Source organism: Hesperophylax consimilis, chromosome 4 (assembly GCF_061612785.1).
Source record: "Hesperophylax consimilis isolate HC1 chromosome 4, BYU_Hcon_1.0, whole genome shotgun sequence".
Taxonomy (NCBI): Eukaryota; Metazoa; Arthropoda; class Insecta; order Trichoptera; family Limnephilidae; genus Hesperophylax; species Hesperophylax consimilis.
Window position 1 is genome coordinate 4,853,983 of NC_142839.1, and position 13,642 is coordinate 4,867,624.

Genomic DNA, 13,642 nt, shown 5'->3' on the forward strand with positions numbered 1-13,642 from the left:
AATATTGCCCACCCAGCATCTTTTGTTAATGGTTTGTGTTAATAACTCCAAATCTTTTTTTGCCTTAAATCTTTTTCCATATGGGAGGAAAATAATTTCCCTCGGGGCCTATGTCATCTATGGGAATGCGGTGTGGAGGGTTTTGTCAGGGAAAGGAAGGAGAGGAACATTTGGAAAGGAAAAAGGTATGAGAGGTGGGTAGGAATCAGGGTCAGTATATCCAGTGGGATTTATAACACTCATGCACACTGCGGTGCAAGGCGATAGACTGAGTCCTGCTGGAGAAATCAAATGATCTCCATCAACCACACTCTCCCAATTCGGCCTACCCGCCAAGACCTAGACAAACCTCACCCCCGCTAAGACACCGAACCACCTGGAATGACCCAGAGGTGTTGGTTATCCTATACATAAATGGTTCTAATAAATAATTGATCATTCATTAAATGTTAAATGTATAAAATAATCACTAGATTACTGATCAAAATATTGTATTTAAAACATAACTTTTGGAACAAAAAATTAAACATTTTTTACAATAAAGTGCAGAATTCAGTCACAGATCTGTATTTCCCTAGATTTCAGAATGAGTTTGTATAAGGTACTCAAGTGCTCAATTTTCCTGAATATTTGTTTATATCATAGGGGTGGTTAGTTTTATGTTCTAAATAATTATAAGTTTCCTAAATTTTTTCCAAATTGACTTGAGAATTTTGACAACAAAATAAAAAAATTATAATTTTCCTAATTATATATTTTGCTTTTTCCCTTTTCCCTAAAAAAAGTTGCTTCCTAGATGTAGGGAAATTTCCCTAGACATAGCATCAACGTATGAGATGCTCACCACTCGAATGTCAGAATGTATGAGTGTGTGAATTCTGCACTTAATGAATTATTATCAAAAATATTTATAAACCTTAGAGGAATAATAATAATAATGATGTACAAAGTAACATTCAAAGGGATTTTTAAACAAAAATGGAAGGTGAGTCCTCAAACATCCATAAAACTGGTTCATAACCATTGGCTAGTGAAAACATTTTTCTAACAAAATATAATAATAAAAATAAAAACGTAAACACAAAAACAGGTTAAAAAAAAACATCTTAGTGATTACATATTTATTTGTAATGGGATTTTATGTGTTTGTGAAATTATTTTCTTTAATATAAATTGCGTGGATTTAATTTAATAGAATAAAAATATTAAAAAGTCTATTAAAGATGGTGATATACGTAGGAGGACTCGCGATTTGAGCATTGTTGAGGCAAAATTTCTGTTGAATAGTTGCAAAGTAGGATTGGAAACAATAATGGCCGTAAGGTCTGTACTATAAAACTTAAGGAATAGAGCGTCTTTTTTAATTGAATTATAAATAAAAAATTACTGATTGTCAATAACTTCCTCTTCTTCGGGGTCTTCCAACTTAATTTTTGAAAGGTAAGTAACAATGCTGTTTTCATCAAAGAACAATTGATGTTTTATAGCAACTCTTCTTACTTCTTCAGATTCTAGCTGGGTGAGGCCTTCAGGCAGACTCGCCTTCATTACATCTTCTTCATTCAAGAAAGAAGCGCAAAAATTTTCTATAGACTCTGTGAATTCTTTCGACAATGTTTCGACATTACGGCATTTTCTGTATTCCTTAAATGTGTGCTCGAATGTATTTCTAAGATTCTCTTCATTCTTAATGCGTAAATCCCATTTCTCTTGCAGCAGTGCCAACTCGGCCTTGATGTTGGGACAATTCCTGTCAAGTTTGGCCGCAGCTTGAAGTTTCCTTAAAGCTGCTTTATAATCTCCTATCATCATCAGCGCTCTGCCATTGTGAAAGAGCGCCTTACTATTACTATTCAACAAACTCAAATATTTCAAGTTATTGCACATGCAGCAGGCTTTGAGTGGCAATTTAGTCATATTATAACAAATAGCTAAATTTAAATATAATTTTCCGAGGAATTTAGTCTGCTTTTTTTCTTCCTCCTCGTCTCGTAATCTGCATACTTCTAAATAGTGAACGGCAGATTTAAAAGATCTTATCGCATAATTATATTGTTTTTTACCAAAGAACATTTTGCCAGTGAGATGGAGAGCAACGGCTTTCTCATATATGCCCTTAAAGCATGTGCTTTCTTCGTCTTTCAAGTCAGTTCTGAAATATTAAACACAAAAATTAAGAATAAAAATGCGTAAAACATAATACATGTAATAATAGATTGGTTGACTTGATTTTAGCTACTAGCTGACATGATTTGTTTAGAGCAAAGTTTTGAGGTTGTATTCTACTGTACCTGAAAACTGGGTGCATTTTTCCAGTGGAAATATATCATTTAAAGAATGGAAAAGTTAACTTCTTTAAAAAGGTACTTTTGTCCCCAACTTTTTCTACCATTCTCTTCCACGTCATACATCTCCTTACACCTCTTTCTTCGTCCATCACATATGCCTCACAAATAATGATTTGATTCATGTCTTTCTCGAGCCAACTCTTTCTACCATTCAAATCACTCTCTTAACACTCTCTGGCACTAATGAGAATGAACTTTGAAATTTTCAGTGAAATCGGTCCAATAGTTATGGGGGGGACACTCGGACAGTGCCTTTTATCTATATAGATAGAAGATAGATAAAGTTTTCCACACTCTGGAATTCACCACCGTTTATCTTCACCACCCACGGTGTCGAACAACGGCCTGGAGGATTCGCCACCGTTCATCTCCACCTCCCACGGTGTCGAGCATCTCACTGGTGGACAAGGATCGGTGATCTTCACCACCAGCTGACCACAAAATCACTGAACACAGATCCTGACGTGATGTGAACTCTTACTCTCTCTCGCGGATATGCATCCTAACATGGTAATATAATACTGTCTACGTAATAAACTCTCTACCTACCATAACTTATACCAAGTTTAATACTCCTTTATACCAAGCCCATATCGAAAGAATAGAAAGAATTCAAAAAAAAATTTTTAAACACATAACTTATAAACTAAACTTACACTTCTCAAATTATACCGAATCCATTAAATTTCATAATTTTAACTCTCTCCAAACACGACGTCTAATTTTTGATCATATCCTATTATTTAAAATCCTAAATAATGGTCTGGACTCACCAGAACTTACCAATTTTATAAATTTTCATATTCCGTCTAGATCAACCCGACAATCTGATTTATTTTATCTACCCTCGTGTAGAACAAACATTCGAAAAAATTCCCCAATTCCTCGCATATGTGCACAATATAATAAAAAATTTTACAGCATTGACATTTTTGGTAATAACCTAAAGAAATATCGATATGAAGTAATTCGTACGATCGATTATTAATATGAGAGTATGGAATGTATCGGCAGCATCTCCTATCCTCTTCCTATTTTCCTCTTCCTCTCCCCTTCCTTTAACACTAAATTAATTTTAAGAAACTAAAACTTCATTTCTAATGCACTTTAACATAAGAAACTTCTGTGGCTTGACTACAATTAACTTGTATATTTATATCTAGCACGGCATATTATATAAAAGCTGTTTGTTTCTTACAAAATAAATAAATAAATAACCCACAGTACTATGAATACCTCCTCAAAACGAGTGATCGCCGTTAAGTATAAAAGCTTCAATTCTTCTCATCAGTACTCATTGCCGCAATATAATAGTAATGTATTGAATAAGCTTGCCTATCTTCAACGGCGGGAACGACTTCCAGCACCAATATATTGAAGAGACAGTTGGCCCGGGCGGGTATGAGTGGTGGACATCCCAACTCCCCATACATGACTTTGTAGGAAAGTAAAAAGCGGGAATATTCTCCGATCCTCATGGTCTTCAGCGCCATGTCCAGGCCTTCCAGCTGACCGCCGTCGTCAATGTGTAAAACCTACAAACCATATTGTTATTCTTCAACTTGGCAAACTGATAAAAATTACAAATTATCTAACTATCTAAAAATCTAATTTTCAGAAAAGTAAAATATTTTTTTAAAAATTGAAAAAAAAAATTTTCACCACATTTGATCTACAACAACATCGCTATTTTTTAATCATTGACATTTGAACGGTCCCCCGTTAAATGCTGATAATCGATGAACTTCAACTTTTGGAAAATTGGAATCAGTTTACAAGAATGTAACAAAATTGTCGAAAATTCAAAATGGTGATGAATGAAAAATGAATTTGATGATTTGACGAATGAAATGTGAATTTGATGGACAAAAGTTTGAAACATTTAAACTAAAGTAGTTTGAGACTGTGAAATATAAGAATATTTATTAATCTCAACAAAGGAAACCCCCTATTATGATGCAAATACTGAAATAAACAAATGGGTATATCTGGTAATTGTTTCATACTGTCTTAAATATAAAATTTTGAGAAAACATCTTCATATTATTTTTAAAAAATGACTAAAGTTCCCTTACTCCATTTACTTGTTAATTCTAGGTACGCTTTTGGTAGAATATAATCTACAAAAACACAAACGAAACGAATATTCGGCGACTTGAAATATGTGCGAAGAGATCAACATGAAATAGAATACTAACAACTGACACTAAAAGACAGTGACCAATCAATGTACAGATCAAGTTTGAATGATATGCGATACCGAATGAAAGAGATTAGTACTATCATTTTGCAATGTGGAATGGGTGTGTTGTAAACTTGAGGTTGTAAACAAACTCAGCTCAGTAGCCCGAACAGTCACACTGGCGACGGAAGTCTTTGTATGTATAAATCATTATATTTCAAAAATTAAATTAGATACGTACCTGTTTTTTCACCATAGGAATCATTAAAAGCAAAAAAAATCAAATGAATACAATAAACTTCAAGCAAAATATGGTCACATTACATCAGGCGGAAGTCAAAAGGATGTCTACGGTCTTTTTAGTGTTAATATGCACAAATTATTTAAAACCACTTCGTTTCAACTTAATGAATACAAGATACAACTATTTATGTTGGAGGTGATGGTAAAAGATACATAAAAGTTCCTTTTTGTTTCAATTAAAGTTCAAAATTTCCCTGTCAAAAGATGATTTGCCGCCATGTTGGATTTACTTAGTAAATGTTTGCCGAAATGTTCTACTTCAATCAACATATATGCACAAATTATTTAAATAACTTAAAATGAGAACCTATTTTGCGCATATTTTTCCATCTCCCCGACATAAATAGTTGTTTATTGTACTAAATAAGTTGAAACGAAGTGTTAATATAATTTAGGCATATTTAGCAGTAAGCGGAGTAAGGAAACTTTACCATAAAATGTTGTAAGAAAAATATATAAAGGTATAGTTTTATTCTAAAAGTATTTAACTTACCATAAATTTCTTGTCAATAGTGCAAGTGAAAGGCTCATCAGATCCCTCACAAAACCCGCTGAGTCTCACTTTAATGGTGGCTTTGCTTTCCACCAATGGACCATCACTTGCGGTAATCACAGTTTTTCTCATGAGCTCCTTATTATCAATAGGGGTCATTTGAGACCATAACTTGCCAAACGACTCTTTTTTCCAATCATCTATGTCTTTGTAACCAAAAAATTGACATTCGTTTTCGTCACCTGAGAGTTCACATTCTTGAGTATCTAACTCAAGTTGGTGAAGAAATTCTGTGTCGGTTTCAAATGTCACCATACCCTTTTCCAATTTCCTACGAACAAAAGCAGTGTTAAGTGCTATTCTTTGCAAAAACATTTTCGAATTGTAGGTGTTAGTTACTTACTGCACGTCGATACCATCGATAAGAAGAACGCTAGGTTTAAAATCGAAATCATCGCCTGCTTTCATGGTAGATAAATTTAACACAATCAGGCAAGAAAGCTACAAAATATAAGTCAGCAACTGCGAAATGATAACAGATTACTTTTTCAAATTCAAAACATAAATAATCCACAACCATACGTCAAAAGAAACATAGACAAATTCAAATAAATAAAAAATGAAAACATTCTTCTGTGGTCTTTCGGTTATTGTAGGTTGTGGGTACTGTCCTTGCCACTGTTGGCAGGAAGAGCACTTATTTTGAGAACATTTAGGGCCGGCAATAGCTTGTTAGGCCTCCAACCATTTATTTATGGCTCCAACCAGACAAAAACTTGAACGTAAATATAGCTCATAGCTAGCATACACAATAATTGAAATTTCAGGCATTACAAATTTTATACTACGGTTTTATTAGCAAATATTTTTCATGCAAGGGGCAAGCGCAATCGAATACAAGTCTGTTAGAATAATGGAGCTTATTTTTCGCTTGTAGTTTATCATTATAACAATAGTCAAATAATTACAAATATAATAATTTTGTGGTCGCAAGATCAACTTCAGTGTTTAATCAACCATGAAAATGCCAATTTTTAACTTTTCAAAGTGTTCTCAGGGTTTAAAAAAAATGCTTGTAAATTATTTCAAAATTGAGTACCAATAAAGTAAAATTCTTTTAAAAAATATTGCTTCCGAAACGAATTTCACTATTTTTTCTTATTCAGAATTCACATTTTTTAAACCTTTATATTTCTTCTTAAAGAATCGCAAATTATATTAAATTTATTTTTCTACTTTTCCCAATTTTAATTTAAACTATTATTGTAAACACCAGCGTGCTGTCAAAACTGTTTAAAGATTTAAAAAATTATCTTCCGAAATATTTCATTATATTTCTCGAGTTGTCGCCATGAATTGTATTTGAGTACTAGAGTTGTAATTTTTTATCTCAGATTTCTGGGTTGTTGCGAAATTTTTTTTTACTGAAAATTAGGAATAATATAAAAAGTTGTTGAATAGCTAATTTGTTCAATGGAAAGCAAACTTGGTAAAAAAATGTAACTATTTACCCCGCACTTTTCATAGGCACAGAGTATGAAATTACATTCGTTTCAACCCAATTATTTTAAAAAACAACTGATAACGATTGGAGAGATGGTAAACGATGCATTAAAGTTACATTTTTACTATATCAAAGTTCAAAATTTTTTATTTAAAATGATCCCTTTGCCGCCATTTTGGATTTCTTTAAAATGGGAGTGACATTTGCGAAAGTTTCGTTCAATCTAAATAAAAATAAATTACAATGTACCCAAACTAACCTACTTTGTGCATGTAAATAGTTATTTCTTTTAGTAATTGTTGAAACGTAGTGTAATTTCCAAATTCTATAAACCTAAAAATGCGGCGGTCAAGTAAATAATTAGTACCAAAACAGGTGACCAATATATTTCTCTTTTGAATTAAGCGCGTCGGCGCAATTTGTACAATTACTCTGTGATATTACGCAATTTTATTGTTTATGCTTCCGCCATTTTACACATTCGCCGGGCGTGTGACGGATTTATAAGTTTCAAGATTATAAATTTACTTTCTTCCCCGTTTCAGTTGTTAATTAAAGGTACCAAATTTATGAAAATTAGATTCCATTTAAATTCTATTAGATAATTTAATTAATACATTTTAATAACTTGCCTGTAAATTAGTTTTTTAGGTTATGTCATGGTAGAGAAGCTATTTCTCGGCTTTTACACCAATAATAAACTTCTTATTTTTGTTAAAAAGTCGTGTTTCATTGCGAATAGTGTTAAAACGTCGTATATTTTGTCATTTAACGGCTATCCTAAGGACGTGTAGGCAACTTAACTAAAATATTGTGCAATATTTCCTAGATCTGTCAAAGGTTTTCTTTTGGTTTATAACTTATCGAACGTCTATTTTAGTACGTTTTCAACATATTGAGTATATAATATTAAAAATTTGAGCCTTTTAACAATAAATAGCCGTCGTTCAAGAAATAATTTGTTTGCTGTCCTTTGAACCACTTCCATACATAGTAATAGGTTTCAGTACATAGTTTGACCTATGAAACTGCACACACATTATTGCAGAATCCTTATCTTACTGAACACATAGAATCCGTAGTATTTAGAGAAAAAAAATAATGCAACAATCTATTACTTTTTACCGAGATAGTGGATGCAATTTATGTTGAATGTTTTCTTTTTAGGAAAAGGAAGATGACAACTCAATTCTTCAACCGAATCGGGCAGCTCGGCCTTGGAGTGGCTCTAGTTGGGGGTGTTATTAATTCTGCCCTATATAATGGTAAATATTGCTGTCTAACCGAATGTTGGTAATTATACAGAAAATAGGGACGCACTTAATGCGCATATTTTATTTTGAAAACACTTTATGAGAAGTAGGTATCTCAGTTTCCAGAAATGGAAAATAATGTATTTTAGTAGTTATTTTGTTAAAAACACGGATATTTTGATGTTTGTTCTTCACGCCATGTTTTGACATTATAATATTAAAATAGTTATATTTCTTAATTAAACCCAAACTAAGAACGTATTTTATTATCACAGGATCATGTTTTGGGTGAATAAGACAAGAAAAAAAAAAAACTTTCGCATAATAATAAGGGCCTGTGCCTAGTATTGTAGTTGAGAAAATGCACTAAAATTGTAATCTTTTAAAATATAAAAAAATAACAAGTCAAGGCCGCCAAGTGAACAATCCATTTTAATTTTGACGAAGTAACTATTAAAATGCATTATTTTCCATTTCCTGAAACTTACTTCTTATTATTATCTAACTACTGCAAACCGATTTTTATTTTTAAAAAACTATTAACACACTTCCAGCGGGAAGGGTAGTTTTACCTTTTACACCGGTCCTACTTGGATAGTGAAAAAGGCATTGCCTTTCAATAATTCTATATACATATTTTATATCAATCTCTTTGTAAAGGTCCCAACTACATGTTTATGTACTAAAAAATGCTAACCAAGTGTTCCCCTTCTTCAAATTCTTGTATTTTGTGTGGAAGGATATTTTATCAAAAGGAAACTATGTTTAAACCTGTTGAATGGGTAATACATCCTTACACTTATTGCACCAGAGATGCATTGTTTTTGTTTTCATTTATAATGATTCGAAAAAAAATAAATTTATACATACATTTTTCACAAATAAAACTTCACTAAATGGTCCAACACTGTCTTTAACTTCAGTTTATGGAGTCGTATTGCAATAGTAGGCTTTAATTTCAGACAATATATGCATTTGGTGTGTGTTGTGTAAAAAAATTCAGAAGATATATTTGAAACTAAATCCCTTTTCTCGAATGGTACCTTTGTTTTCACCCGCATATTGTAGTAGTCATAGAAAATAATATATTAGGTATAAGATGTAAAATTTTACAACTAAATAAAATATACATTAGAAAAATAAAAAATAAAAAAAGTGTGTTAAGCATGTCCCTTTTTTCTGTGTGTTAACTAAAAAAATAATTAAGTTCCTGAAATACGCTTACAATCCTTATTTTGTTCTTATACGCAAATACCTTTGTACATATTGGGATCTAATGTAACTGTAAATCGTAAAACTTGTTCAAGTTCAGACATATCACTTTGTGTTTATCAAAGAATTACCAATACTAATATTGTATTTGTGTTTGCAGTTGATGGAGGGCACAGAGCGGTAATCTTCGACAGATTTGCGGGAATCAAGCAAGAAGTCACAGGAGAAGGAACCCATTTCTTCATCCCGTGGGTTCAGAGACCTATCACATTCGATATCAGGTCCAGACCCAGAAATATTCCCGTCATCACCGGCAGCAAAGGTTAGAAATTCCTTTTCATAATCTCACTACTAATATATATTTTTTAAAACCCACTTTAATTTGATAAAATAGATGAGGATTTTTTTTAAATATCCTTTGTACCGAATATGGTTTATGTATACCTATCTAATCCATAGTACAAAAAATATATCACCAGAAGGGCCGTCCATACAAATTTGAAAGGAAACAAATGTTCCATTTAGCCCAACCTCCCAGTGTTCCATCTCACTTACACTCGCCTGAAATTTTAGATCTCCATTCCATTTGAATTTCGAAAACACAGTTAAATATATTTTATTTGCTGTGCAAGAAAAAGAAATATAGCTCGTCATTTTGTCAATATATTTGTTTTATCTGAAAAACACCTTGCAAAATTCCGTGTCAAATGTCGTAATTTCGATTTTCAAACGTCATATTACTGTATTATATGTTTACAGGAATGCCTCGTATATGACTTATTTTCACCACGAAGAACGCTTATTTAGCTGGAAAATACTATAATAAAACTTAAGAATGTTTTCGTACTTCTTCATTACATAAATATATATTTATTTATTTATTTATTTAGATTAGAGAGAAAAGTAAACATTTCTCTGAATAAGTAGCCATTCTGGGGAAACTATATAGAATAGATATTATAAAACAATTTTTATAAATATACATACACATTATCTGGTAAGACAAGGTACAATTTACAAAAGCCTAATTTTGCAAAAATGAGTTATTACTAAAATAGTGTCAGTCAGCGCACGGTGGGTCGCTCTGTATATGTATACATATATATTGTAGAGGTCAAAGAGTCTTCCAAAACCAACCTCTCTCGATCTGGCATGCCACCCAGTTAGTGGGAAGACGCATCCTGAACACACCTCACCCAATGAACCCGGGCACCCCTGTTAAATCACTAAACCTAGCGAACAACTTAGGGTGAACTAAAGTAAATAAAGTCAGTTTCAAAAAAACAAAGTTAAAGACAGAGAAAAAACGTAGCATGTAAAACTTGTATATACACATTTGTACAAGTGTGGAAAATTTCATCAATCAGAATAAAACTGTAGATTTGTATAAAAAACAAAACCACCCACCCACAAAAAGATCCTTCATACACAGAGATACTTACAATCCGTGTGACTGCAATGCAACCACAAGTCGCCTACTCTTCAATGCTGGTTTCAAGTTTTAAATTATACTGAATTTGATAATTCGTGGAGTTAAAACAATGTCAAGTGACTCTAGCGATGAAGACAAAATTGTTCTTCTTTATCTTTTTTAAAAACATTAAAAAAAGATTTTGGGTTCACCCATACTTCGAAATAAATATTAATTGTAGAGCAAACGCCAAGGAACTATTTGAAATTATGTCATATTGACTTTTTTCCAACCTCAATCCACATCTTCTCTGCTAAATCCTTTCTTACGTACTCCGATAAATTATAGTTATATAAACATGGCTATTTTCCCACTTCCAGAACAAATTTAACATTGATATCATGCTTGGATACCATTTCTGTCAAACGAGTAGTGTAAAAAAAAAAAGTTCGCTGTGTACGAACACTAAGTAAATAGTATGGTGTATACTCACGAGTGACGCGTATGCTATGCGTACAAAACTCAAGTAGCTTGTAAGTATCTCCGTATACGAATAGCCCAAGGGTTGTTATTTAATTATATTTTTTACGATTCTCGTGGCCTTTCTCTGTCCTTTCTCAATTTGTTCCTCCACACAATCTTTTCCTATCAATATTAGTTCTGCAATGAATCCAATGGTTTCAGCAGTAGAACATTAATTTTACAATATTTTAAAAATGACTTAATTTGATTTCCAGATCTCCAGAATGTGAACATCACCCTGCGTATCTTATTCCGACCCATCCCCGACCAGCTGCCGAGGATCTACACCATCCTCGGAGTGGACTACGATGAGAGAGTCCTCCCCTCCATCACCACCGAGGTCCTGAAGGCGGTGGTGGCACAGTTTGATGCCGGAGAACTTATCACGCAGAGAGAGGTACAAACCAATTCTTTTTTAAATTTAATCATGACACTAATTATTTATCTGATCCTGCAATGAACCGTGAAATCAGGAAAAGAAGAGAATTTATTCGATAATTTCTAAAAACCCAATGTTAATTTTTCTTATGTTTCAATAAATAATTCAAAATTTCTTATAATTTATGACTTTTTCTCCCTGAAGGCAGTTGAAATATAAAAAGTATTTGTCTTAAATTAAAATTCGGTGAGTAATCTATGCCCCATGATCAATTTCCAAATGTCGGATATGAAGATAAAATCTGAAATTATAAAGGTATTTTGAAACTTGTTTTCTGTGACCACTGTTTGCTGTCATGGCGCACTCTACATTTAAATTTTCAAAAGCATTAATTTATAAATATTCACAATTTTTGTAGCTGCCGTGAGCCAAATACTACATACTATAATGTTCAATAAATTTTCACAACTGGATTTAGTATTAACACAAAGAATATTCCTAGAAAATCCATTCATAATTTGATCCAGATTTGCATAATTTGATGGTAATCAATTAAATTGACTTTGAAATGTATTTGGGAGGCGGGTTTGGGTACCTCCGCCCTGGGAACTTTTTATTGGATAACCAACACATCTCCCATAGGTCACTCCAAGTGGTTCACTATGTGTGGTGATTTAGCAAAGGTGCCAGGGTTCATCGTGTGAGGTGTGTTCAGGATACGCCTGTGCAGCATCTGCATGTCGTGCCAAATCCCTTTGACCTCTCCAACTGGTCTGTCTTGATCCATCGTCTTGCGCTGCAGCGGGAGGGATAGATCATACGTCTGTCACTCCTGAACACACTGAACCCTAGATTCCTAGTGTTGGGTTAATTTAAAACAAACAAAAAATACTTCTTGATTTTTTCATGGCCATTCTGATAATGTGACTATGTGTCAGAAACTGTGGAGTTGAGAGCTGCAGTGCCACAAAAATATTTTACTTATATTAGTTTTATGTGGCAAAGTGTGAACAATACGAAAAAAATTGGACAAAGGTCAAAAGTCATTTGTTCATTCTGGAGTTCTACAAAGCCACTGCCGCACTTCACTTTCTACCTAATCGCACTACTGAGAAATAACAAAATACAATCGGGAAATGCGCAAGCAGCTCTAAACAAGTGTGCATTAACATGGCGTTGCAAGAATAACATCAAAAACAGTGGATTTGTCGCCAGTTTTTGACAGCAACATTCCAATAATACTTTATTATTTCCTTCCAGATCGTCTCCCAGAAAGTAAACGAAAGTTTAACAGAGAGAGCACAGCAATTCGGAGTCATCCTGGACGACATCTCCATCACGCATCTTACCTTTGGCAAGGAGTTCACACAGGCTGTAGAGCTGAAGCAGGTTGCGCAGCAGGATGCGGAAAAGGCCCGATTCCTTGTAGAGAAGGCTGAGCAGAGCAAGAAGGCCGCAATCATCACGGCAGAGGGAGACGCCCAGGCTGCTATCCTTCTCGCCAAGTCCTTTGGTATCGCTGGAGAGGGTCTGGTAGAACTCAGACGTATCGAAGCTGCCGAAGACATTGCTTACCAACTATCCAAGTCCAGGAATATCACATACCTCCCCAGTGGACAGAATGTTCTCCTGAACCTCCCGGCGCAGCAATAAACAGTGAACAGTGTTGTATATTATAAACAATATTTGAAGTGAAGCTCTATAAGAAAGTTGATAGCATTTATTTTTTGTCGATGGTTTACACTGTTGCGTACTGCGTGGCAAACAATATTACATAATAATTTAAGCATTTCATTAAATATTGATGCTTCATCGATGCAGGTCGTTTTACTTCTGTAAGTTTTTTTTACATGCACACATTTTTCAGTTTACTCTTAATTTTGGAACATTTGTACTACTGGAAAATACCGAATATGTATGCTGTTATGGAATCCACGGTCGAATGGTCTTTCTTAATTGAATAGATGTAGATTTTATGTTTTTTTTTTTTTTATTTACATTTATACTAGTCTGTTAATAAATATTATGGTTAAAA

At 33.4% G+C, this 13,642-nt stretch overlaps 2 protein-coding genes across 2 annotated transcripts; one reads left to right on the top strand and one right to left on the bottom strand.

Annotated features, from left to right (window-relative positions):
- Positions 1–565: 565 nt before the first annotated feature.
- LOC149424067 (inactive peptidyl-prolyl cis-trans isomerase shutdown-like) lies at positions 566–5,920 on the bottom strand. The gene is made up of 4 exons (XM_089631150.1): positions 5,730–5,920; positions 5,327–5,657; positions 3,684–3,883; positions 566–2,152 (listed from the first exon to the last, which is right to left on the bottom strand). The coding sequence occupies exons 1-4, from the start codon at positions 5,792–5,794 to the stop codon at positions 1,384–1,386; spliced, it is 1,365 nt and encodes a 454-aa protein (XP_089487276.1). The 5' UTR covers positions 5,795–5,920; the 3' UTR covers positions 566–1,383.
- A 1,355-nt stretch (positions 5,921–7,275) lies between these two features.
- On the top strand, positions 7,276–13,642 carry Phb1 (prohibitin 1). The gene is made up of 5 exons (XM_089631151.1): positions 7,276–7,388; positions 7,998–8,095; positions 9,456–9,617; positions 11,444–11,625; positions 12,868–13,642. Exons 2-5 carry the CDS (start codon positions 8,008–8,010, stop codon positions 13,258–13,260), a joined length of 825 nt encoding a protein of 274 aa, XP_089487277.1. The 5' UTR covers positions 7,276–7,388; positions 7,998–8,007; the 3' UTR covers positions 13,261–13,642.

Excerpts from the sequence above, each read along its gene's own strand:
- LOC149424067 (XM_089631150.1), bottom strand. The coding sequence starts at position 5,794 with ATGAAAGCAGGCGATGATTTCGATTTTAAACCTAGCGTTCTTCTTATC. Across the intron at positions 5,658-5,729 it reads ATCGATGGTATCGACGTGCA|GAAATTGGAAAAGGGTATGG; the intron begins GTAAGTAACTAA and ends TTTTGTTCGTAG. Across the intron at positions 2,153-3,683 it reads GTTCCCGCCGTTGAAGATAG|AACTGACTTGAAAGACGAAG; the intron begins GCAAGCTTATTC and ends TTAATATTTCAG.
- Phb1 (XM_089631151.1), top strand. The coding sequence starts at position 8,008 with ATGACAACTCAATTCTTCAACCGAATCGGGCAGCTCGGCCTTGGAGTG. Across the intron at positions 8,096-9,455 it reads TAATTCTGCCCTATATAATG|TTGATGGAGGGCACAGAGCG; the intron begins GTAAATATTGCT and ends TTGTGTTTGCAG. Across the intron at positions 11,626-12,867 it reads AACTTATCACGCAGAGAGAG|ATCGTCTCCCAGAAAGTAAA; the intron begins GTACAAACCAAT and ends ATTTCCTTCCAG.